The sequence below is a fragment of the Mustelus asterias genome, chromosome 15, assembly GCF_964213995.1.
Source record: "Mustelus asterias chromosome 15, sMusAst1.hap1.1, whole genome shotgun sequence".
Lineage (NCBI taxonomy): Eukaryota > Metazoa > Chordata > Chondrichthyes > Carcharhiniformes > Triakidae > Mustelus > Mustelus asterias.
In genome coordinates, this window is record NC_135815.1 from 23903721 (window position 1) to 23927555 (window position 23835).

A 23835-nucleotide genomic window follows, 5' to 3' on the forward strand; every position below is an offset into this window, starting at 1 on the left:
ATTTAGAAGAGGGGTCAATAAGAACTAGCAGAATCATCAACAGTTGCTATTGGCAAATAAGGGGGCAGAGAAAATGACCTGAAATTGTTCACCTCAATGTTGAGTCCAAAGGCTGTATAGTGCCCACTCAAAATTAGCAGCGCTTTTCTGAAAGTTTACTTATCCTTAACAGTACTTGCAAGAGAAATCCTGTCACGTGCTTTCGGTTTTTCTCCAGAACATCTGATAAAAGCACCATAATGACCGGCAGAACTCCTATTGATATAAGATTCTGCAGTAGTTTACAGGTTCCACTTCTTGTCGATCCTCGGACACAGTATGTGTGGCTCAACCCAGAATTACCAGACGTGCCAATGTCTACTAATTATGTACATTATGTTCTTGAAGTCTAACTAATTGGATGCCCCTTGCATCAGATTCTCTCTCTATTAGCATCACAGGGGCAGGTGGGAGGAACATTTTAAAATACAGATTTTCGCCTTTTTGAGAGTAAAATTCTACTTTCGAATGCCAAAGGGCTAAAAAATACTGAATAACAGAAAAGTATAAACAAATGCACATTAAAAAGTTTTGATCCACATTCTTCATACTTCAGGAGTCACCTTTGAAATGGCATTTTAGATAAACAGCAAATGATCACAGTTCAACAATCTTTAAAAAAGCAAAGAAAAAGTCAGTCATTTCCTGCTGTTTTTTCTATGAGATAACCTGGCCCTTCCCTAACAAGAAGAAAAATGGCTGCCTATCTGGAGAACTTTTCAGTAGCAAAAGAAATTTGCTTTCATTTGACAAGAGACTTATGACCCAATAGTGGTCCTTAAACTGGAGTTTACAGAGATTTTCCAGCAGATCAGTGACACAGTGCCAACCTTAAAGCTGAGCAAAAAGGGAACCATGGAGGGCTCTGTGGTCAAGGTGAGTGGCAGCAGGAGGTGTGCTATACTCCTCCAGTGCTCCTGCTCTCTCCAGGCTCTGTTCCCATAGTACTCCTGCTCTCCGGGGATGTGCTTCCCTCATACTCCTGCTTTCCCAGGCCTCCTCCGGGATAGATTCATTCTGCCACAAAAAGCAGGCACACCCATCTCAGTGATCTCGAAGTAAATCCTGTTTTCTTAAAGCATTATTAAAACTCTTTACTTTCACATTATGAGTATCATCAGAAAGTACTGTAATTTAGATGGCAGGTCCAGGATTACCAATCCATTTGAAAAAGGATTTTTCAAACAAAAAAAAGCTTGAGAACCATTGTCTTAAAAGGACAGGTTAGTAAATACAAGTACTCCTACAAGTTACTATATTATTTTAAAAATTCATTATAAATTCATTGTGCTATTTACCATTAATTATTCAAATACTATCACTCCATAGACTTGCAACTCCATCATAACTAATAACCTCTCAGTATGTTTACATACATCAACCACTCTCCTGCAGATCGATGTAGGAGCTCAGTAAAACAGTTACAGAACTCCTACAGTATCTCCCCCCGGTGTCCATTCTTAATGAGCTCAGACAAATAAAAATCACAAGCAAACTTAGATATGCAAGAAAGAAGAGTAGGCTGGCTCCTTGAGCATGCTCTGCTAATCAATAAGATAATGGCCTTAACTCCACCTTCCTGCCTGCAACCCCACCACATGACTTTTGGCTTCCCTGGACATCAAAAGTCTGGCTAACCCAGCCTTTAATATATTCAATAACCCAGCCTCCTTTTCTCTCTAGGTGTAAAGCCAAATACTAAAGACCCTCAGAGAAGAAATTCCTTCTGTATATTATGGACTTTCAGTCAATACTTTATAATTCCAAAAACCACAAAAGGCTGCGAAAGATGGTGGCACGAGAATCATCTGACTTGTCTTGTAGATTTAAATACTCCCGTCTCAAGAGGGAACAAAAGGAACTTTCCACACTGATGTTGACACCTTGGTGCAATTTTTCCAGTCGGGCCGCCCAAGACCAAAAGTCTCTGCTGAGGCCTTTGAATTTCCACCAAATTTACCAACCCACTCGCAGTGATGCTGGCGGGACCGGAAAATGCACCCCCATGTCTTTTCACTAATTCAAAAAGAGCAAGTTCAAATTGAATGGGTCATTCAGACACAAAGACACTATCTGTCTCAAGGGTGGCAAAGTGCTGCCTCAGTGAGGCACTGCTGCCTCACAGCGCCAGGGACCCGGGTTTGATTCCCAGAGCACCTGGAGGAAACTCACACAGACACATGCAGATTCTGCACAGGCAGTGACCCAAGCCAGGAATTGAATCCAGATCCCTGGTGTGGTGATGCAGCAGTGTTAACCACTGTGCAGCTGCATTGGCCATGTTTAAATTCTCACTCAGTTTACCCAAACAGGCACCTGAGTGTGGCGACTAAGGGATTTTCACAATTTCATTGTGGTGTTAAATGCAAGGCCACTTGTGACACAATGAATACACTTTTAAACTTTAAAGATGTATACCCACCTTATTTGGAAAAGGACTTTGGACTTGTAACAGGTCACAACAATATTTGTTGCCTGCTTTTAAAACACTAAGGAAATATTCTGCAGATAGATTCCATTGGAAGCCATTAACCAGCTGCAAAGACATCCAAGCAGCAAAGACAATAAACTGGGCGGCACGGTAGCACAGTGGTTAGCACTGCTGCTTCACTCCAGGGACCTGAGTTTGATTCCCGGCTTGGGTCACTGTCTGTGTGGAGTTTGCACATTCTCCTCGTGTCTGCGTGGGTTTCCTCCAGGAGCTCCGGTTTCCTCCCACAGTCCAAAGATGTGCGGGTTAGGTTGATTGGCCATGCTAAAAATTGCCCTTAGTAGGTTAGAGGGATTAGTGGGTAAATCTGTAGGGATATGGGGGTAGGGCCTGGGTGGAATTGTGGTCGGTGCAGACTTGATGGGCCGAATGGCCTCTTTCTGTACTGTAGGGTTTCTATGATGATTCTATGAATAAACAGCAATACCTCAAAGGTGGGAAATGCCTAACAGAGAGGAGGACTTTCCTCAACCTGTTCCAACTTCAAGTTCACCTAAGAACCATGTTCCCGGAAATTCATCATAAGAAATCTTTCAGCATGTTGCAAATCCTTCGCCTTACAAGAACTTTACTTCAACCAAAGCATCAACTCATCTAAGAAACTACAGGCATGCTTTGAAGGAAAGTGAATTGTAGTTGTATTTTTTCCCCCTCATCTGTTTCTAATCTTTGTGTGAGTGAAAAGTGGCCAAGTTCCCATCATGTTCTAAACCTCCAGGGCAAGTGTATAATAACCAATCTTACTTATTTCCAAAAATTCACAAAAAAAACAAGCTGCTGGATTTATTTAAATTGGGACAATCACTTGGAGGATAAGAAAACACATTCCTCACACACAAAACATATTGATTGCAGCAGTAAGAAAACACAAGTTTCATCCATGACATTCCTCATCTCCATCTTAAACAAGAGACCTCTTATTCTGAAACCACACCCCCAGCTCCAGATATCTCCATGGGGGAAATATCTCCTTAGCACTACACTGTGAAGGCCCCCACAGAATCCTAAATATTTCAACAAGATCACCTCTTCTTCTAAATTTCAATGAGCAAAGAGCCAACCTGCTCAATTTTTCCTCATTAGACAACCCTTCACCCTAGGAATTCTGTCATGAACTAACATATCTGGAGCAGGGATTCTGGTTCAGTTTCCCCCACCAATATTCATGTTTATTGAATTGTCCCGAACATGAAGAAGCACAGGATCAGCATATACAGACCAGAAATCAAATCTGGCCTTGCTGGTATATGTACTCACACTGTTCAGTACATCTACCAGCTGAGCTATTAAGGAAGCAGCAACCTTTTCTATGTTGTTACTCTGAGACACTGAACAATGTACACTTACCTTGCCATGGTCTTTCTCCACCTTCCGGAAACACTTGTTCAAGGAGAGATTGTGCCTAACAGAGTTCTTCCAGCCAGTGGGTGCATTGGTAAAATACGGAAAACGTTCCAAGATCCAATTGTAGATATCCTTAACTGGAAGGCATTTTCTGGCTGAGTGTTCAATCGCCATAAAAATAAGGCAGCTAAAAGAATAAGGAGGCTTGGAGTTCAATCCACGATTGTCATTGTTTAGAGAATCTGAAAGAGATGAAGGCGACGCATCTCCTTCAGTGATGTCACGTGTGGGACTAACACTGCGAAGCATCTCATTACCCAGGCTGAAGTTCTTCAGGAGGTTTTTATTTTCATGAAGCCAATTCAGGTTTGTAAGCTCCTCATCATCGGTTATTACTTTATCTTCAGAAATGGCTTTCATGCTTGTGGCACCAGCCATCTCTGGAAGAATGTCCACTGGGCAACTTGAATTCAAGTTGCAAGTTTCACCTATACCTGGGATCTCAGCTTTCTTTGTTGGAGACATGCCAATAATTGGACCCATTTAAGCGTCACATCTGTCAGGCAAAGAAAAATGAAGGTAGTGAGAGGACAAACTTGTTATTTCCACTCTAATCACTTCTATCATAACACATTGTATTCTTAACAGCCAACAATACAAGTTCTATCCCTAAAATGGCCGTCCTTAGTGATAGTGAAAGATGACAGCTCTGTGAAATAGTCAGATATGGTTGACAGTCACAATTTCTCATGGGTTAAGGTTCAGTTGTTCGGATTGAAGAGGAATACAAATAAACCACTGCACAAAAGTTTTTAACAAAAAAGGTACAGAATAAGATGGGCAGGTTCAGGATAACAGGTTGTCACATGAAGGTGTAGGACAAAGCAGCCTGCTTAATTAACATTCCATCTTACCTCTCCTTAAATGCTCATTCCCTCCACCACTAGTGCACCACCTGCTAAGGTTTCTTCGACAGCAGCTCCCAAAGCTGTGACCATTACCAGCTCGGACAATTGCCACCTATTTTTCCTTTCTATGTGGAATAATTTTATCTGCTATCACCACTGATGGATAGTTTCTATCCAACTCATTTTCTAATTTCTGAACTGCTTCCTCTCATTCCACTGCCCCACCCTGTTTGCCATCATCTGAAAAAGCAATCATTTTTTTTGTTCAGTTTCTAACTCAAAATCATTGAAGTAAATGACTGGTTCCAGCACCAAGCACTGGAGCACCTGATTCATGATCCCCATCCCACTAACTCCCCATCACCCCAGAACAATTTGTCCTTTGTTTCTTTTGGGAGAAAGAGGTTGCCCTTATAAAATGCTTTTCATAACCTCAAGGCAAGTAGTCATCTAACTCAGCCCTTTTCAGCATTCATCTCTATTTTGTGGTAACCTTGCCTGTGGTTTTCCTGGTTCTGAACTTTAAACCCTGATGATTCATACTCACGGACTGATGTTAGCCTAGTCATAGATGAAAGCAGCTAAGAAAACAGCAGGGCTTGAACCTAGAAATTTCTTGGTTGATTATAGAGTAAGCGTTTGCGAGTCATTGGCTTGTGTCATATTTTGTTTCATAATGTTCCTCTGATGCACCTTGGGACATTTTACCACATTAATGGTGTTATATAAATACAAGTTGTTAATAGGAACTATTCGACTAAAGCACCCCCTTGCAGCTGCTGTTGAGAAGTGAGTGTGCATTTCCTTGCCCTGCATGTGCATATAAGGTGAAAACAGCTTTGGGGGGTTTGGAATCATGTAACCTGTGAGAATAGCCCAAATCATACCATGGATAGGGAACCTTTAGGAGCGAAAACGGCCAAACATGCAAATGTTACCCTAATCGCACAAAGGAACCACAGTTAGGCTGTGGAATGGCTGCTTATGATACAGCAGAAAACCAAGATATGCTGGAAAACTGAGACACAAATTCCAGTTTTTGAAATGTGTAACAAAAAAAATTGGAGAAAATATAGCACTTCACCATTTTCACTGGTCTACTTTTTTCTGTTAGTGGGGGTAAGAATTTCAGACCCTTGTAAATCACGTTTTAATCTCATACCAAGGTATTAGACCTATAAACCACTAACCCAACTCGCAATTGTTCTTCCTGCACATATAAAAGCACCATTGAATATTTCCAGATAATTCAGTTGGCAGACTGGATTCAATTTAAATTAAATGTGCTTGAGTTTAATCTAATCTGATCACCATTGTGAACAAAATAAGTTTAACTCAACTGCTCACTAATTAGAGCGTCAAAGACCTACAACAATTTAAAGTGGGGGAAGGGGGGAAAAAACAAAGAACGATCTCACTGAAGAAGGCAGACAAAAAAAATCATCCTTACATTGACAAAATAAAAACAAATTTTATGTTAACTGCACATTATATCAAAATAAATTCTGAGGCCATAAAAAAGTCATGTTTTTCTAAATTCTTTTCTATGAAGCTGCTAACTAGGTCAGTTCAAAATATTCAGTCTTTTGTATGATACACCACCGAACAATACACTTAATCAAGATAATACCAGAGATAAAAGTGCTTTATTTACAGCTCTGACTGCTATCCTTTTCCCCTGAGCATTTCCATTAAAGACATCAGCCATACCGTTGAGTAGGTATTTAGTTAAAATATCCAATTAGCAACACAATGCTCACCTGCTTCAGCAACTCAACAGCCAGCCATTAGGCTCTGCCCCACCCATTCCAGTACAAAGAGGGCACCTACACAAAAACAATCTGAAACCTCAATGTCCCACCATTTTTCCATGAATTCATTACATGGCTTTGTACACGTGAGGCTTGAAATTTATCAACTCCGCTGATGTATGAGTTATTCTTTTCAGTTCTGTCAGTGTCGATCTCACCCTTCACAATGCTTTTCCTTTCCTGAAGGCTGAACCTGTACTGGGGTGTATTTCCATGGCTTCCAATATCCTCTGGTACCACAAGTGCAATTTGAACAAAAAAAAAACAACTTACATTTGTATAGTGTCTTAAACATAGTAAAATGTTCCAAAATGATTCAGTTTATTTTAATAAGAACATAAGAACTAGGAGCAGGAGTAGGCCATCTGGCCCCTCGAGCCTGCTCCGCCATTCAATAAGATCATGGCTGATCTTTTTGTGGACTCAGCTCCACTTACCCGCCCGCTCACCATAACCCTTAATTCCTTTACTGTTCAAAAATTTTTCTATCCTTGCCTTAAAAACATTCAAGGCAAGGATTTGGTTTGAAAATTCAAATTTTCAAACCAAATTTGACACCGATCCACAAAAGTTCATCAGGACAGGTGGCCAAAAGCTTCGTCAAAGAGATTATAAAGGAGAGAATTTAAAAAGAGAGAGGGGTAGAAAAATGGGGAGATTTAGGAAGAGAATTCCAGCATGGCTGCCACTGTTGGAATGATAAAAATCAGTGATGTGCCAGAGGCTAGAATTGGTACAGCTAAGATATTGGAAGATTGTAGGGGTTGGAGAAGGTTACAGAAATAAGGAAGAATGGACAGGAAAAGATCCATCCAACATTCAAACTTGTCGACAATACTGTGTGCATCAAAAATATATACACTCAGAACTAACCAAAAGCCAAGTCATCTCTTGGGAAAGACTAAAAAGTTAAAAATCCATTTCTACACATTACATTGTTATCCAACCAGGGCAGCATGGTGGTGCATTGGTGAGCACTGCTGCCTTAGGTCACTGTCTGTGTGGAGTTTGCACCTTCTCCCAGTATCTGCGTGGGTTTCCTCCCAAAGTCCAAAGTTGTGCAGGTTAAGGGGATTGGCAGGGTATATACATGGGGTTACGAGGATAGGACCTGGGTATGGTACTCTGTCAGAAAGTTGTGCAGACTCGATAGGCCGAATGGCCTCCTTCTGCACGGCTGGGATTCTGTGAGTAGAGAAGGTGTTAAGGAAGCATATGGGATACTTGGCTTGTCGGTAGGGACATTGAATACGAAAACAAGAGAAATTATGTTAAATCTTTACGAATCTCTGGTTAGGCCTCAGCTCGTGTATTGAGCACAAATCTGGGTGCCACAGTGTAAGACAGATGTCAAGGCCTAGGAGAGTGCACAGAAAAGCTTCACCAGGATGAGGGAGTTCAGTTTTATGGAGTGATTGGAGAAGTGATCTGAATGAACTGCCTGATAAGAATGGCGAATATAGATTCAATAGTAGCACTCAAAAGAATTAAATGGATAATTACTTGAAGGATAAAAAAATTAGAGTGATAAAAGGAAAGAGCAAAGAAGTGGGAGTGACTGAATTGCTCTTCCAAAGAGCCAGAGCAGGCTCAATATGCTGAATGACCTCCTTCTGTCCCACACTATTCTATGCTGCTATGCTGGGATTGTTCTTTCAATCAGAGAAGATAATAGATGTATTCAAAATGAAAATAATTGGCAAAAGAACTGGAGGGAAACTGAAAAACTTCTTCACACAGGAAGTTAGGATTTGGACTGCGCTACCTGAAAGGGTGGTGCAATCAGATTCCATAGGAATTTTTAAAAGGGAATTGGACATGCATTAGAAGAGGACTAATTTGCATGTTTATTGGGGGGAAGGCTGAGATTTCTGAGATCTGCTAGAGCCATGACAGACCAAATGGTTTCCTTCCATACTTTTTAAAAAATATTCGTGCACGGGACTTTGGTGTCACTGGCTAGGCCAGCATATATTACCAATCTCAAATTGAGATGGTGGAGGTGCGCTGACCTCTTGAACTGCTGCAGTCTATGCAGTGTAGGTAAAGCCATAATACTGCTGAGGAGGGAGTTCAAGGAGTTTGACCCAGAACAGTTGAAGGAGTGGTGATATCGTTCCACATCAGCATGATAGAGCGGAACTTGCAGGTGATGGTGTTCCCATGCATCTGATGTCCTTGTCCTTCTAGATGAGGTCACGGGTTTGGAAGGTGATGTCGACGGAGTCTTGTTGAGTTGCTGCAGTGCATCTTTTAGATGGTACACACTACTGACACTGTGCGTGTTGGTGGAGAGAATGACTGTTGAAGTTGGTGGATGGGGTGCCAATCAAGTGACCATTTATTTGCATCACTCACTATCTACATCCTCCTGTCCCATTCCACATCCACATCTTCCTGCATCTGGTGTTTGAAAAATCTCCCCATAGTCATTTATGACTGCACTTTCAAACTCAGAAATGCCTTTGGCCTTCAAGTCACCACAATACCTCTGCAGTTATTCATCTGTTCACCCCCTCTCACATTACCCTTAATGCCATTTATACCGCGTAAAAATCTCTCCCATTCATGCCATTTGCCCAACACTTGCTCAAGGGCAACTGACATAGAGCTGATTTAGCCATCCATCATCAGATGGATTAGGCCTCATCCTCCTATCCCAAAACCACCTACTGTTCCTGAACCACCTTGAAGACCAAAGATAGCCCATGGCTTCTTTTCTCTACCACCAACTTTCACCTTTGATCCCTTTTCCTTGTCCTGCATCAGTTCCAACAAGTGAAAAGTTCTCATGATATTCCTTGTAAGACTGAGACCATCCTTTCTACCCTCCCCTGCCCATTGTCGATTTAGCTCAGTCGGCTGGACAACTGGTTCATGATGCAGAGCAAGGCCAACAGCATGGGTTCAATTCCCTACTGGATGAGTTTATTCATGAAGGTCTGCCTCTTCAACACTGCCCCTTGCCTGAGGTGTGGTGATCCTCAGGTTAAAACACCACCAATCAGCTCCTCCCCTCAAAAGGAGAGGAGAGCCTCTGGTCATCTGGGACTTTGGCGACTTTACCTGTCCATCAAGGCAACATTTGTTCTTCTTGGACTCCCATCTCCCTTAATGCCCTTTCAAAGATCGCCTTGTCTCCAGCACTGCTGCCTTGACCCCATTGCCATCAAACTGCTGGTTATCCGAACTTTACTTCTTGACCCCCATGATAGCTGAAACTACAACTGATCCCCTCTTCTCACATACTGTGGCCCTTCCCTAAATCCTTACTCTCAACATCTCTATCCTTGCAAACAGCCACCCAAATCTCCAATTTTGCTTAACCATGTTGTTGCCTCTCAAATCTTACCCACAACTTCATGTTTAAATTTCTCTCAACAGGCATCTGCTCCTGCCACAACATTGAAACAGCCCTAATCAAAGCCACAAATCACATCTTTTGTGATTATGTGCATTTTACCCCACCTATACAGCTTATTAAACTCAGTTCCCTCATTCCAAGGCAAAATTGTACACCATGAATGGATCCACAACGTCACCAGGATAAGAAAATGGATCTTAATTCACATAATGGAATGCACAGTAGCGGGTAATCACCCTCCACCTTCACTCAGAGTATAAAAGCACCTTTTGATATGCTGGAACCTCTGAAAGAACATGCATTATTTAAGGCCCATCCATAATGACTATATAAAACAAGAGTCAAAATGGCAGGGGACAGAGAAGTTAATGCAGCGTTGCATATAGGCCTGCTTTTTTAAAAAAAGGTTAGTTTTACTGAGTGGTTGGGGAGAGGCAACCAAGAAAGCTGCTCCTTTCTACCATTGTGAAAAATATAATTATATGTGGCTCCTTAACTGGGAAACCAGATCTAACACAAATAACATGCACTGTTTTTAGCTGCCTCATAATAGCAGATGCAGAAGCAGGGAACTGATGTGTGGACACGAGTCTCCCGTTAACTGAACCACAGAAACACTAAATGCCTAAAAAAATCCCAGTGGCCCACTATATACCCAGCCTCTCCTTCATAAACATGAAAACGCCCCATACTCATCAACAGACCATATCAATCTCTACCCCCTAATAAGGAGTCAACATAACACTCAAGATACCAGCTAAAAGGCCTCTTAATGCTGATAAAGTATTCCTAAAGCTGTCATTAGAGTAAAAATTGACCCAACCATTCACTGTCACCCGAGATTATGCAGAACAGCGAGTTTAAGAAGCCTAATGAAGTCCTGTATTGTGAGGTGAGAGAGAGAGAGAATTAACGTAACAAAACAGTCCCAAGGGTGTTAACAATTTTGGCAGCCGTTTGGGCTCCAGAACAAGGCACAAAATATCTATTTTTTTTAGATAAAATAACCTTTTTTTGAGTTTACCAAAATGAAGCACTCTTGTGGCTTACTTGATAAAATGCACTGTCTGGTCTGGTATTTAATGATACAGAATGGCAGTCTCAGATTTAACAACTTGCATTTATATAGTTCTTTTAACATTGTAAATCTTCTTAAATCATTCATAGGAGTGTAATCCGGTAAAAATTAACAGAGTAAAACGAGGGGAATTTAAATATCAGTCTTTGCTCAGTTGGTAGCACTGTTGCCTCTGAGTCACAGTGCTCCAGTTTCAGGTCTCACTCCAGTGTTTGAGTACAAAAATCATAGCTGACACTCCAGTGGAAATGAATGACAGAGCAGGCTTGAGGGGCCGAATGGCCTACTTCAGCTCTTATTTTGTATGTCTGCAATACTGAAGGAACATTGCAATTTTGGAAGTATCGTCTTTTGGATGGGATGTTAAACGGAAGCCTCATCTGCTTGTTTGGGTGGATGCAAAACATTGCACGGCACTCTTTCGAAGAAAAACAGAAATTTTCCCCAGTGTCCTGGCCAATATTTACTCTTAATCAATATCATGCAAACAGATCAACATATTGCTGTTTGTTGGAGTACGTGTCACATTTCCAACATTACAGGAAAGACCACACTTCAAAAGGTACTTAAATGGTTGTAAAGTCCTTTGAACCATCTCTGGTGGTAATGAAAAGCTCTATATAAAAGTATTTATTTTTAATCAGGCAAGCAAGTTTTTAGGGATGTCTTAAAAGGAGGGACGAGAGATGGAAAGGTTTAGGGAGGGAACCCCAGAAATGAGAGACAAGATTACTGAAGGCACTGTTGCCAGAACACACTCTACAAACTATGTTTAACCTGACAATCATAGTCTAAGTAGCAGAAAACATGACATTCTAGGTTCGGGGAGGGACAGAAACAGCCAACTGATTGTTATCCAGTGATTCCAACTGCAAGGTGTGCCTGCATGGATGTCAGATGAGAGCAGGGATGTTGGATGAGAGCAGGGATTAGTACAACCCTGTTCATCAAATAACACAACACCAAGGCACACAAATAAAGCATGGCAACTATGTGAGAGACATCAGATTTGCCAACATCCCTGTACAAGGTCCCAGCAAGTCAGCAGTTTAAGGAAAGGAGCAAAAAAAAAACCAGGGGATACCTGGAGGGAGAAAATGAGAACAGTAGGGCTTGGTATCTCCAATTATTCTTCAATCTGGCATATTGAAAAAATCAATACCAGAATAGATTAGTTGGTTTGAATGAACTGTAAATTTTACATATTCTTCTTTATCTTCATCTTCCTCTTTCCCTCCCCCAGAGAACTAAAGTTCACCCAAAAAGGAACTTAAATTCAAACCAGAGAAAAAGAATAAATGACTAGTTTACACAAAACAAAGCTCTGAAGCTTTTGTGTGAACTGAATGTCCTTCTTATAACATTGAATGTGTAAGGGTATTGTTGCTGACAGTTGCAGACACATTGGCTCTGTACTGAACTGAATTCGACAATAAAAATCCTTTCTCCACTAGTTTCTCATTTGCAAATAAATTCCTCAGAACTCAGCCACTTTAAATTAACCCCCCCCCCACCTTCACATCCTCCAATTTACCCCCCCCGCCAACTTTACCAAACAAATGCATTGAATCATGCTGAAGCATTTGGTTCCATGGGTGACAGGACCCTCTGTTGTCTCTCTCATTCAATTATTTTTGCTTCATAAGAACATTAGAAATAGGAGCAGGAGTAGGCTTTATAACCCATTTAATACAATCATGGCTGAAATTTACATTATCTCTGCTTTTCTGTCCTATTGCCATATGTATTGACTACCTTAGGGCCCAAAAACCTGGTGATCTCAGTCTTAGACCACAAGACACAGGAGCAAAATTAGGCCACTCGGCCCAATCGACTCTGCTCCGCCATTCAATCATGGCTGATATTTTTCTCATCCCTATTCTCCTGTCTTTTCCCCATAACCCTTGATCCCCTTATTAATCAAGAACCGATCTATCTCTATCTTAAAGACACTCAGTGACCTGGCCTCCACAGCCTTCCGTGGCAAAGAGTTCTACAGATTCACTACTCTCTGGCTGAAGAAATTCCTCCTCATCTCTGTTTTAAAGGATCATCCCTTTAGCCTGAGGTTGTGCCTTCTGGTTCAGTTTTTCCTACTAATGGAAACATTCTCTCCACACCCACTCTATCCAGGCCTCGCAGTATCCTGTAAGTTTCAATAAGATCCCCCCTCATCCTTCTAAACTCCAACAAGTACAGACCCAGAGTCCTCAACCGTTCCTCATACAACAAGCTCTTCATTCCAGGGATCATTCTTGTGAACCTCCTCTGGACCCTTTCGAAGGCCAGCACATCCTTCCTTAGATATGGGGTCCAAAACTGCTCACAATACTCCAAATGGGGTCTGACCAGAGCCTTATACAGCCTCAGAAGTACATCCCTGCTCTTGTATCCAAACTGCTAACATTGCATTTGCCTTCCTAACTGCCGTCTGAACCTGCACGTTAACCTTAAGAGAATCTTGAACAATGACTCCCAAGTCCCTTTGTGTTTCTGATTTCCCATTTGGAAAATAGTCTATGTCTCCATTCCTCCTTCCAAAGTGTATAACCTCACACCTTCCCACATTGTATTCCATCTGCCACTTCTTTGCCCACTTTCCTAACCTGTTTAAGTCCTCCTGCTTCCTCAATACTACCTATCTCTCTACATATCTTTGTATCATCTGCAAACTTAGCAACAGTGCCTTCAGTTCCTTCCTCCAAATCATTAATGTACATTGTAAAAGGTTGTGGTCCCAGCACTGACCCAAGGCACACCACTAGTCACCGGCTGCCATCCTGAAAAAGACCCCTTTATCCCCACTCTCTGCCTTCTGCCAGTCAGCCAATCCTCTATCCATGCCAGGATCTGACCCTTAACACCATGGGCACTTAACTTATTTAACAGTCTTATACTCATCGAATGAGCATCCGCGGCCCTCAGGGGCTGTTCCAAAAATTCAGAACCCTCTGAGTGACGAAGTATCTTCTTATCACAGTCCTAAAGGGTCAAACATTTATCCTAACTCAGTAGTCCCTAGTTTTAGATTCTCTACCTAGAGAAACAGCTATTCAATATCTGCCTCGTCAAGCCTTTCAAGAATTTTATGTTTAATGAGAATACTCCCTCAATCTTCTTAACTCCATAGGCTCATTCTAATCTATCTCTCCTTATACGACAGCCGCATCATTCCAGGAATCAATCCAATTGACTTTTATTGCACCCCCCTTGAAGGTGTTTTTTATTAATTCATTCATGGGATGTGGGTGACACTGCCTGGTAGAGCATTTATTGCCCATCCCTAATTGCCCTTGAGAAAGTGGTGGCAAGCCGCCTTCTTGAACTGCTCAGTCCATGTGATGAAGCTACATCCACAGTGCTGTTGGGAGGGAGTTCCATTATTTTGACTCAGTGTCAGTGAAGGAACGGCAATATATTTCCAAGTCAGGATGGTGAGCAATTTGGAGGGGAACTTCTAGGTGGTGCTGTTCCTATTGGTTTGCCACCATTGTCCTTATTGGTAGCAGTCGTGGGTTTAGTGGGTGCTGTCCAAGGAGACTTGGAAGGTTCCTGCAGTGCATGTTGTAGATGGTACACACTGCTGCTGCTGTGCATCGGTGGAGGAGGGAATGAATGTTTGTGGATGGGGTGCCAATCAAATGGGCTGCTTTGTTCTGGATGGTATCAAGCTTCTCGAGTGTTGTTGGAGCAGCACTCCTCTAGACAAGCAGAGAGTATTCCAAGACACTCCTGACCTGTGCCTTGCAGATGGTGGACAGGCTTTGGGAAGTCAGGAGGCAAATTAACACCACAAAATTCTAAGTCACTGACCTACTCTTATTTCCACTCTTAGGTAAGGAGGCTGAAACAGGAGGCAATATTCCAGTTGTAGTCTCATCAAATCCCTATGAAATTGCAGCAAGAGTCCTCTGTCTTATATTCTAACCCCCCCCCCCCGCATTAAAGACCAACATGCTATTTGTCTTCCTAATTGCTTGCTGTATGTGCATGTTTAGTTTCTGTGATGTGTGTGCAAGGACTCCCAACCCCTTCCAAATTTCAATATTTTGCAATCTTTCACCACTTAAAAACATTCTGCTTTTCCATTCTTCCTATCAAAGTGGTTAATTTCACATTTCCCTACATTCTACCCCATCTGCTATCTTGCTCAATCACTTCACAGGTCTATATTCCTTTTCAGTCTTTTTGTATACTGCTCATTGTTTACATTCCCACTCTGCTTTGTCCTGTCAGCAAACTTAGATACATTACACTCCATCCTCTCATCTAAGTTAATACTATAGATTGTAAAGAGCTGAAGCCCAAGCACTGAAACTTGTGACACAGCAGGAGCTACAGCATGATATTCTGAAATTGACCTATTTCTGTTTATCAACCAATCCTCAACCCATGCTAATATATTATTTCTAATCTTGGGAGCCCTAATCTTGTGTAACAACCTCATGTTACACCTTTTCAAATGCCTTCTAAAATCCAACTTTCCAATGGTTCTCCCTTATTCATCCTGAATGCATGTTTTCAAACACAACCCCCTCTTTCACAAAACAATGCCTACTGTGCCTAATCACATTGCAATTTTCCCAATGTGCTGTACCACATCTTTAAAAACAGATTCCAATATTCTCCCTACGACTGATGGCAGCCTAACTGATCTATGGTGCCCTGTGTTCCCTCTTCCTCATTTCTCAAACAGAGGGAATATATTTGCTATCTTCCAAACCACAGGAACCCGTTCTAAAATCTAGGGAATTCTGAAAACCAATGCATCTGCTCTCTCTGCAGTTTTCTGAAACCCTGGAGTGTAAGAAACCAAGTTCAGGGGAGATGGTTTTAGACCCAATAATTTCTTCATGATCAAGTCTGGACTGTAGGCAAGGTATTTGACTCTGGTCAGTACAACAGGTGAGCTTCACCTCATCCCCACCTGGCATTCACATATGCATACTGCAGCAGAAGTTATTAAATGGTAACAAGGTAATACATCACTTTCAATACTATGTTTAATTTAAGGTACAAAGATGTAAACAAAATATTGCAGTCATGGAGGTAGTATACAGCAGAACCACAAGACTAAAAGCAAAATACTGCAGATGCTGGAGATCAGAAATAAAACCAGAAAGTGCTGGAAGAACTCAGCAGGTCTGGCATCAGCTGTGGAGAGAGGAACAGAGTTAATGGTTAGAGTCCATTAGCACTGTTTCTCTCTCCACAGATACTGCCAGGCCTGCTGAGTTCTTCCAGCACTTACTGTTTTTATTTCAGAACCAGATTCCAACTATCAAAGAATTGAGCTACGTGAGAAGATTAGAAACACTTTTGCACTTTAATCCTCAAGAAGTGAATGAAAGATGCCTGCCTTATAGAAGTATACTACAACAACTTGTATTTATATGGCAACTTTAACATAATGAAATGTCCCAAGGTGCTTCACAAAACAAAGTATGACATTGAGTCACGGACAGTGACATCAGGTCAGATGACCAAAAGCTTGGTCAAAAAACTAGGTTTTAAGGAGTGTCTTAAAGGCTGAAAGAAAGATAGAGAAGCCGAGAGTTGTCCAGAACTTGACCCGAGGCAGCTGAAGGCATGGCCACAAACTTGGTGCAATTATATTTGGGAATGCACAGGAGGCCAGATGAACATAGATATCTCATATCATACATATGAGAGCAAACAAATTAGGAGCTGGACTCGGCCACTCAGTGCCTCAGTCAGCTCCAACATTCAATAAAATCATGGCTGATCTGATTGTGGCATCAACTCCACTTTCCTTCCTACTCCCATAACTTTTGACTCCCTTGTCAGTCAAGTTGAATCTATCAACCCTGCCTCAATTGCTCTCTGCAGAAGATGTTCTGCAGAGAACAATTGAGGCAGTAATGCAGAAGAGTTCCACAGACTCATGACCTCAGAGAAAACCTTCTCCTCATCTCCATTTTAAATGGGAGACCTTCATTTTTTAAAATGGTGTCCCAAGTTCTAGTCTCTTCCATAAGGGGAAACATTCTTTTGGTATTCATGTCTCCTCAGGATTTTATATGTTTCAATAAGATCAGTTGTCATTCTTCTAAACGTCAATACATAGAGCCCCAGCATATCCAAGCTTTTCTCAACCTTTCATCCCAGGAATCAATGGACTGAACCTTCTCTGAACCACTTCTAATCATTTATATCCTTTCTTAAATAAAGGAGAGCAAAACTGTACACAGTAAACATAGAAACATAGAAACCCTACAGTGCAGAAGGAGGCCATTCGGCCCATCGAGTCTGCACCGACCACAATCCCACCCAGGCCCTACCCCCACATATTTTACCCGCTAATCCCTCTAACCTGCGCATCCCAGGACTCTAAGGGACAATTTTTAACCTGGCCAATCAACCTAACCCGCACATCTTTGGACTGTGGGAGGAAACCGGAGCACCCGGAGGAAACCCACGCAGACACGAGGAGAATGTGCAAACTCCACACAGGCAGTGACCCGAGCCGGGAATCGAACCCGGGACCCTGGAGCTGTGAAGCAGCAGTGCTAACCACTGTGCTACCGTGCCGCCCCAAGTACTCTCGATGTAGTCTCACCAATGCCCTGTACAACTGTAACAAAACATCTCTACTTTTATATTTTATTCCCCTTGCAATAAATGACGTTTCACTTGCTGTATCTGCATACTTACTTTCTGTATTCAAGTACCAGGACACTCCTCTGTATCTCATCCCTGCAGTCTTCCCCAATTAAATAGCATACTGTTTGTTTATATCTCAATATATTTGATACTTGGCTTGAAACACTGGATAAAGAAAATGCTGGACTAGCTCACATCATTGAATCCAGATAAGCGCTACCAGTGGTGGACAACAAATACATGTGCATGCTTCTGCCACTGTACAAAATTGCCGTAGGAGAGAGAGAAAATAACTGCTGGGGGCAGAACACAACAATGTCACACAATCTATAACACTTACCCAAGAGAACTGTATTCTGATCAGCTCAATACAACTTCAATTGATCAGCACAACAGTCATTTCAATTCAATGTCTGCAATGTAAATAAGAAAATGCAAGATTATGGTACAATTTCAAATCTTTCCCAACAAATGTTGAAAAACAAGCTTAATCACCCATAATAATGTTAACCATGATTACATTTACCAACTTAATAAGAAAGTTTATTAAAATTAATTTTCTTCCCTTTTGTTCTGAAGTTACTGGCTCGATGGCCAACTAGAGATTGCAGTCAAGTATCTTGCTTAAGACTTGCAAGAGTTCAAGAAGCGAGTATCTAGGATGGACAATAAAAATGCTGGCCTAGCCAGCAATGCCCATGTCCTGTGAAAGAGTTTTTTTTTAAATCAGTGGGCGACCTCATAGAATATCATGATCAAACTTAATCCTTGCTGATCTCATTGTCCATACTTTCCAGTGGGACCTTCTGGAAGGATTGGAAGTGTGGACTGATTTTTAAAAAATGTTTACTCCATCCTTAAAAGTTACAAAGCCAATGCTTGGAATGGACCGGGCAAACCCAAATCCATTCCTTGCTTGTTCAAAAAACCAAATTCAAATTCCAACTGGATCCAATTCAAGGTCCCACAAGAGAAACATGATCAAACTGACAAGATAAAGGCATTGCACCCCACCTTGGGCTTGATCTTAGCCAAAAGACCAGTGTGGATCCTGACTGACTTTTTTTGATTTTAAAAATATACTTTATTCATATATAATCTGAAAGAAAAACATTACAGGAAACATTTCCAATCATTACAACAGTGAAAACGGTCATATTTACATTTTCCCTAAGATCGAAATTTAGAGTGTTCAGTGCAAAAACGTTTCATATATCACAGTATGATCCAAAGTTCTTTATCAAACTATATGCAGTCGTCACATTACACTTTGTGGTGCTTTTACAGAGTTACACACAGTTATGCAGTCCAAGGTTTTGTTTTTAAACAGTTACTAGCCCCTCGGTCTGCATTGGTTGAAAGGCGTTACACGGTGGCCTTTCCCCATTGTGCCTTTGCGGCAGCTGCCCCAAGCTTGAGAGCGTCCCTCAGCATGTAATCCTGGACAAAGAACAAAGAACAATACAGCACAGGAACAGGCCCTTCGGCCCTCCAAGCCCGCGCCGCTCCCCGGTCCAGGATTGAATCCTGAATCCAGGATCCCCGCCCAATTTTCCAGCCTATCTACATACTAATATCCTATCCCCGAGCTGTCCCTCACAGCTATGATGCTTTGTTCATCACAACCTATTAACTCACCCCTACCCCCCCATTCCAGACCATGTGATCTCCAGGGAGAGGCGAAAACCCAGAGTGAAAACCCCAGGGCCAATATGGGGAAAAAAAAATCTGGGAAATTCCTCTCCGACCCCGAGGCGATCGAAACAAGTCCAGGAGATCACACTGGCCCTGATCGGAAAATGCTTCCCAACCCTATTCATTTCCACTTCCACGAACACCATATGAATTCCCTGCCCCCGAGACAGGTTCCCAACCTTGGACCTTGGAACATGCCAGTCTGCAACACTCAGTGGGGGACAATTCTTGCACTGGAAGATCAGTAGGTTTCGGGCAGAGCAAAGAGTGTCTTTCGCTGAGTTGATGACCCTTCAGCAGCAGTTGATATTTGTCTTGGTGTGCATCCCTGGAAACAGTCCATAGAGCAAAGTCCTGCGTCACAGAGCTGCTCGGGATGAACCTCGACCAATACCACTGCATCTCTCTCCAGACCTTCTTTGCAAACCAGGAGGTGTGCGACCGTCTCCCCCCCACCTCCGGCAGCTGTTTCAAGGGCAATGTGCAGTGGCGTTTAGACATAGGATGTGCATGAAGGTTCTGATGGGAAGTGCCCTTCTTACCACCAGCCAAGTAGGCCTTAGTGCTTATTTGAAATTTCTGGTGTGAGGCGTTCTGCCAGACAACACTGACAGTCTGCTCAGCGAACCATCCGACAGGATCTGCCATCTCCTTTTCCTTCAGGGCCTCAAGGACATTACGCGCTGACCACTGCTTGATCATCATGTGGTCAAAGGTGTGTTTCTGAATAAATTTCTCCACGAAGGACAGGTGATGCAGTACAGTCCAACTATTTGGAGCAACGTGGCCAGACCCATCCTTCGCAGCATGGTGGCACAGTGGTTAGCACTGCTGCCTCACACGCCAGGAACCCGGGTTCAATTCCAGCCTCGGGTCACTGTCTGTGTGGAGTCTGTACGTTCTCCCCGTGGGTTTCCTCCGGGTGCTCCAGTTACCTCCCACGTCCAAAGATGTGTGGGTTAGGCTGATTGGCCATGCTAAATTGTCCATTAGTGTCAGGAGGATTAGCAGGGTAAATATATGGGGTTACAGGGATAGGGCCTGGGTGGGATTGTTGTCGGTGCAGGCTCAATGGGCCAAATGGCCTCCTTCTGCACTGTAGGGATTCTATGATTCGCAACACCAGGAACAGGTAGAACATCAAAAAGTAGTGGCTCTTGGTGTTTGCATACTGAGGATCTACACACAGCTTGATGCAGCCACACACAAAGGTGGCCATCAGGATGAGGGCGGCATTAGGAACCTTTTTCCCCTCCCTCCTCCAGAGATTTATGCATGGTTTCCCTCTGGACACGATCCATCTTGGATCTCCAGATGAATTTGAAGATAGCTCAGGTGACTGCTGCTGCACAGGACCGGGGTATGGGTCAGACCTGCACTACATACAACAATAAGAGTTTTAACAACACCAGGTTAAAGTCGAACAGGTTTATTTGTGTTCACCCCAGTCCAACACTGGCATCTCCACATCATGACTACATACAACAAAACAGAGTACTTCACACTGGATGACTAGGTTTTTGCCAGCAATAGAGGGGGAGCATTGCTCCCACATGCCCAGTTTCTGCTTTACCTTCCACTCTTCCCAGTTTTTGGCACACGCGCCAGCTGCTCTGAACCGTATCCCCAGCACCTTGAGGTAATCTGGTCTGACAGTGAAGGGGACAAAGGTTTGGTCAGCCCAGTTCGCAAAGAACATGACTTTGCTCTTGCCCCGGTTTACCTTGGCTCCTGAGACCAGTTTGAACTGGTCTCAGACTTTGAGGAGCCTGCGAACAAACAATGGGTCCGAGCAGAAGACAGCCAAGTCATCCATGTACAGGGCGGCTTTGACCTGCATGTCTCCACTGCCCGAGTCGTAACTCCTTTTATGCCTGGGATCTTTCTGATGGACTCGACAAAGGGTTCAATGCAATACACAAACAGGATGAGTGGCACGGTGGTTAACATTGCTGGCTCATGGCACCAGGGACCCAGGTTTAATTTCCGGCTTGTGCCGCAGTCTGTGTGGAGTTTGCATGTTCTCCCCATATCTGCGTGGATTTCTTCCGGGTGCTCCGATTTCCTCCCACAGTCTGAAAGACGTGCTAGTTAGGTGCATTGACCTGAACAGGTGCCGGAGTGTGGCGACCAGGGGAATTTCATTGCAGTGTTAATGTAAGCCTTACTTGTGACAAATAAATAAACTTCAAAACACAGAGGGCAGCCCTGCCTGACTCCAGATCTGAACTAAAAGATTTCTGATTCCCACCCTTTGAGTGAAACTGCCCCACTGATATTTGTGTAGGGCAGTTGGATCCAATTGCAGATTCCCTCCCCAGTGGACCCTGGCTGATTTCTTTTGTTTATATCCAATTCAATCCAATCAAAGTCCAATTCAAAGTCTCAGTAAGTGAGACATTCCAGATCCAAGCTGATAAGACAGGCTCACCACTTCCTGTCTTGGGCTTGATCTACATGATCCAAGCTGATTGGAGTAGGCATTGCACCTCCTCCAAGGCTTGTTCTCATTTGCATCTGAGCCAAAAGCCTAGATGGCACTTTGAAAAAATTGCTTCAAATGAAGCCCGAATGTATCCTCATGACTTCAACCAAGTACAGGATGCCAATACCACACTTGATCTTAGCCAAAAGGCCCTAACTGATATTTTTCCTTCATAGGTAAAGGTCAATTGTGGTATTCCAATTTCTGCCCTAAATGACATCCATTTAAAGAGCAGTCAAACCCTGCCCCTTCTGATTTGTATTGCTTTTATGGTAAGATCGTCACCCCTGGTGTAATAGTGAATGACTGCTAATAGCCATATTGTCACTGGCAGAAACTTGCTCTTTAAACTAAAATAATGGAGCACTCAAGATGGAAATATAGATTATAAACTTATAAAAGTCCCAAGTGTGAGAAGTTAGTGTATATTCTGTTCAAATTATCAATGTGTAAAAAGCACCAAAATACCCAAAACAAAATAAATTCAATGTATTGTGGGAAAAGGCAAGGACATATAAAGACATGACAGGATTTTTTTCTTCCATTCTTATGGAAGTTGTGAAGTTCAATAAACACCACAGTATACACCAGACAACATTTACAGGAAGTTAATTCCATCCAAATTACACCCTCCCCCCACCATCAGACCAGTGATAAAACACCCATTTTATCTCAGCAGGATTTGGAGTCAGCAGACTGTCACATATGACAGTGTATCACACCTCAGTGATCCCACAGGGGGTAAATTTTATTGCTAATCTCTGGAACCCGCACATGTTTACATTTCAAGCAGCAGTATTCAATATACTGAAGAGCACTGAGAATGTGTAATAAACACAGTGCTGGAAGCAGGGCTGGCAGCATCCATGGAAAGAGAAAAACAGAGTTAACATTTCCAGTCCAATACCAGCCATACTGGACTCAAAACATTACCTTTGCTTCTCTCTCCACAGATGTTGCCAGATCGCCTGGATTTTTTCCAGCAGTTTTTGTTTTATTTCAGATTTTCAGCATTTTGCTCTTATTTTGGCAAGAATGTGGAGCTGATTGAAGCGAATAATATAAATGCATTTAAGGGGAACATGGAGGAGTCTCGTGTAGAACATGGACTGGCTAGGCTGATTATCCAATGTAAAGTTAAAAAGTTTATTTGTTAGTGTCACAAGTAGGCTTACATTAACACTGCAATGAAGTTACTGTGAAAATCCCCTAGTTACCACACTCCGGCGCCTGTTCGGGTACACTGAGGGAGAATGTAGCATGGCCAATGCACCTAACCAGCACGTCTTTCAGACTATGGGAGGAAACCAGAGCACCCGGAAGGAACCCACGCAGACACGGGGAGAATGTGCAAACTCCACACAGACAGTGATTCAAGCTGGGAATCAAACCCGGGTCCCTGGCGCTGAGAGGCAGCAGTGCTAACCACTGTGCCACCATATTCCTGACCAGTACTTGACATAGGCTAAGGTAATCCAAACTTTTTTTAAAAATCAAATCAACTACTGATCTCAACCAAGACCACAGTAGAAACAACTGACCACTATTCCGCAAGGGGAGGATCCAACTGAATTGTTTGCATATGCATGGTTAAACGTCAAGGGCAAGATCAAACTTGGCTGTGATGCTCCATAACTGCCTCCACCCATATTCACTGTCCAGGCTAACACATTAAGGAAGACTATCTGAATGACGTGAATAGTATGAAGTTGTTGTCTTTAAGAGAGGGAAATACTGAAGGCTGAAAAATCCAGAATAAAGTCTGCAAATACGGATTTTAGCATCTAAACTTTCTGTGTATAGTAATGATAATCGTCTAAGTACTGGTTCGCCAATAATACTGAATTTCTTATAGACTGCTAATCGCATTATCCAGCATTTAAAATAGTATTCCGGCCAAGGCTCGGTAATTTGCAAAGTACTGAAGGAGTGAATTCGATTCTTAGGCCAATCTCCGCAGAAAATTAATCGTCTTGTGTTTGCTTAAGCCAAGCCG

General features: G+C 42.5%; 1 protein-coding gene across 2 annotated transcripts in view; it reads right to left on the reverse strand.

Annotated features, from left to right (window-relative positions):
• foxn2a (forkhead box N2a) overlaps positions 1 to 23835 on the reverse strand; it is a 64083-nt gene that overhangs the window by 38926 nt on the left and 1322 nt on the right. For both annotated transcript variants that reach the window (XM_078229656.1, XM_078229657.1), the window contains exons 2-3: positions 18000 to 18072; positions 3878 to 4430 (exon numbers count right to left, since the gene is read on the reverse strand). In XM_078229656.1, the coding sequence (XP_078085782.1) occupies positions 3878 to 4417 (540 nt within the window). In that variant the 5' untranslated portion in view covers positions 4418 to 4430; positions 18000 to 18072. The remainder of the gene's footprint in view (positions 1 to 3877; positions 4431 to 17999; positions 18073 to 23835) is intronic.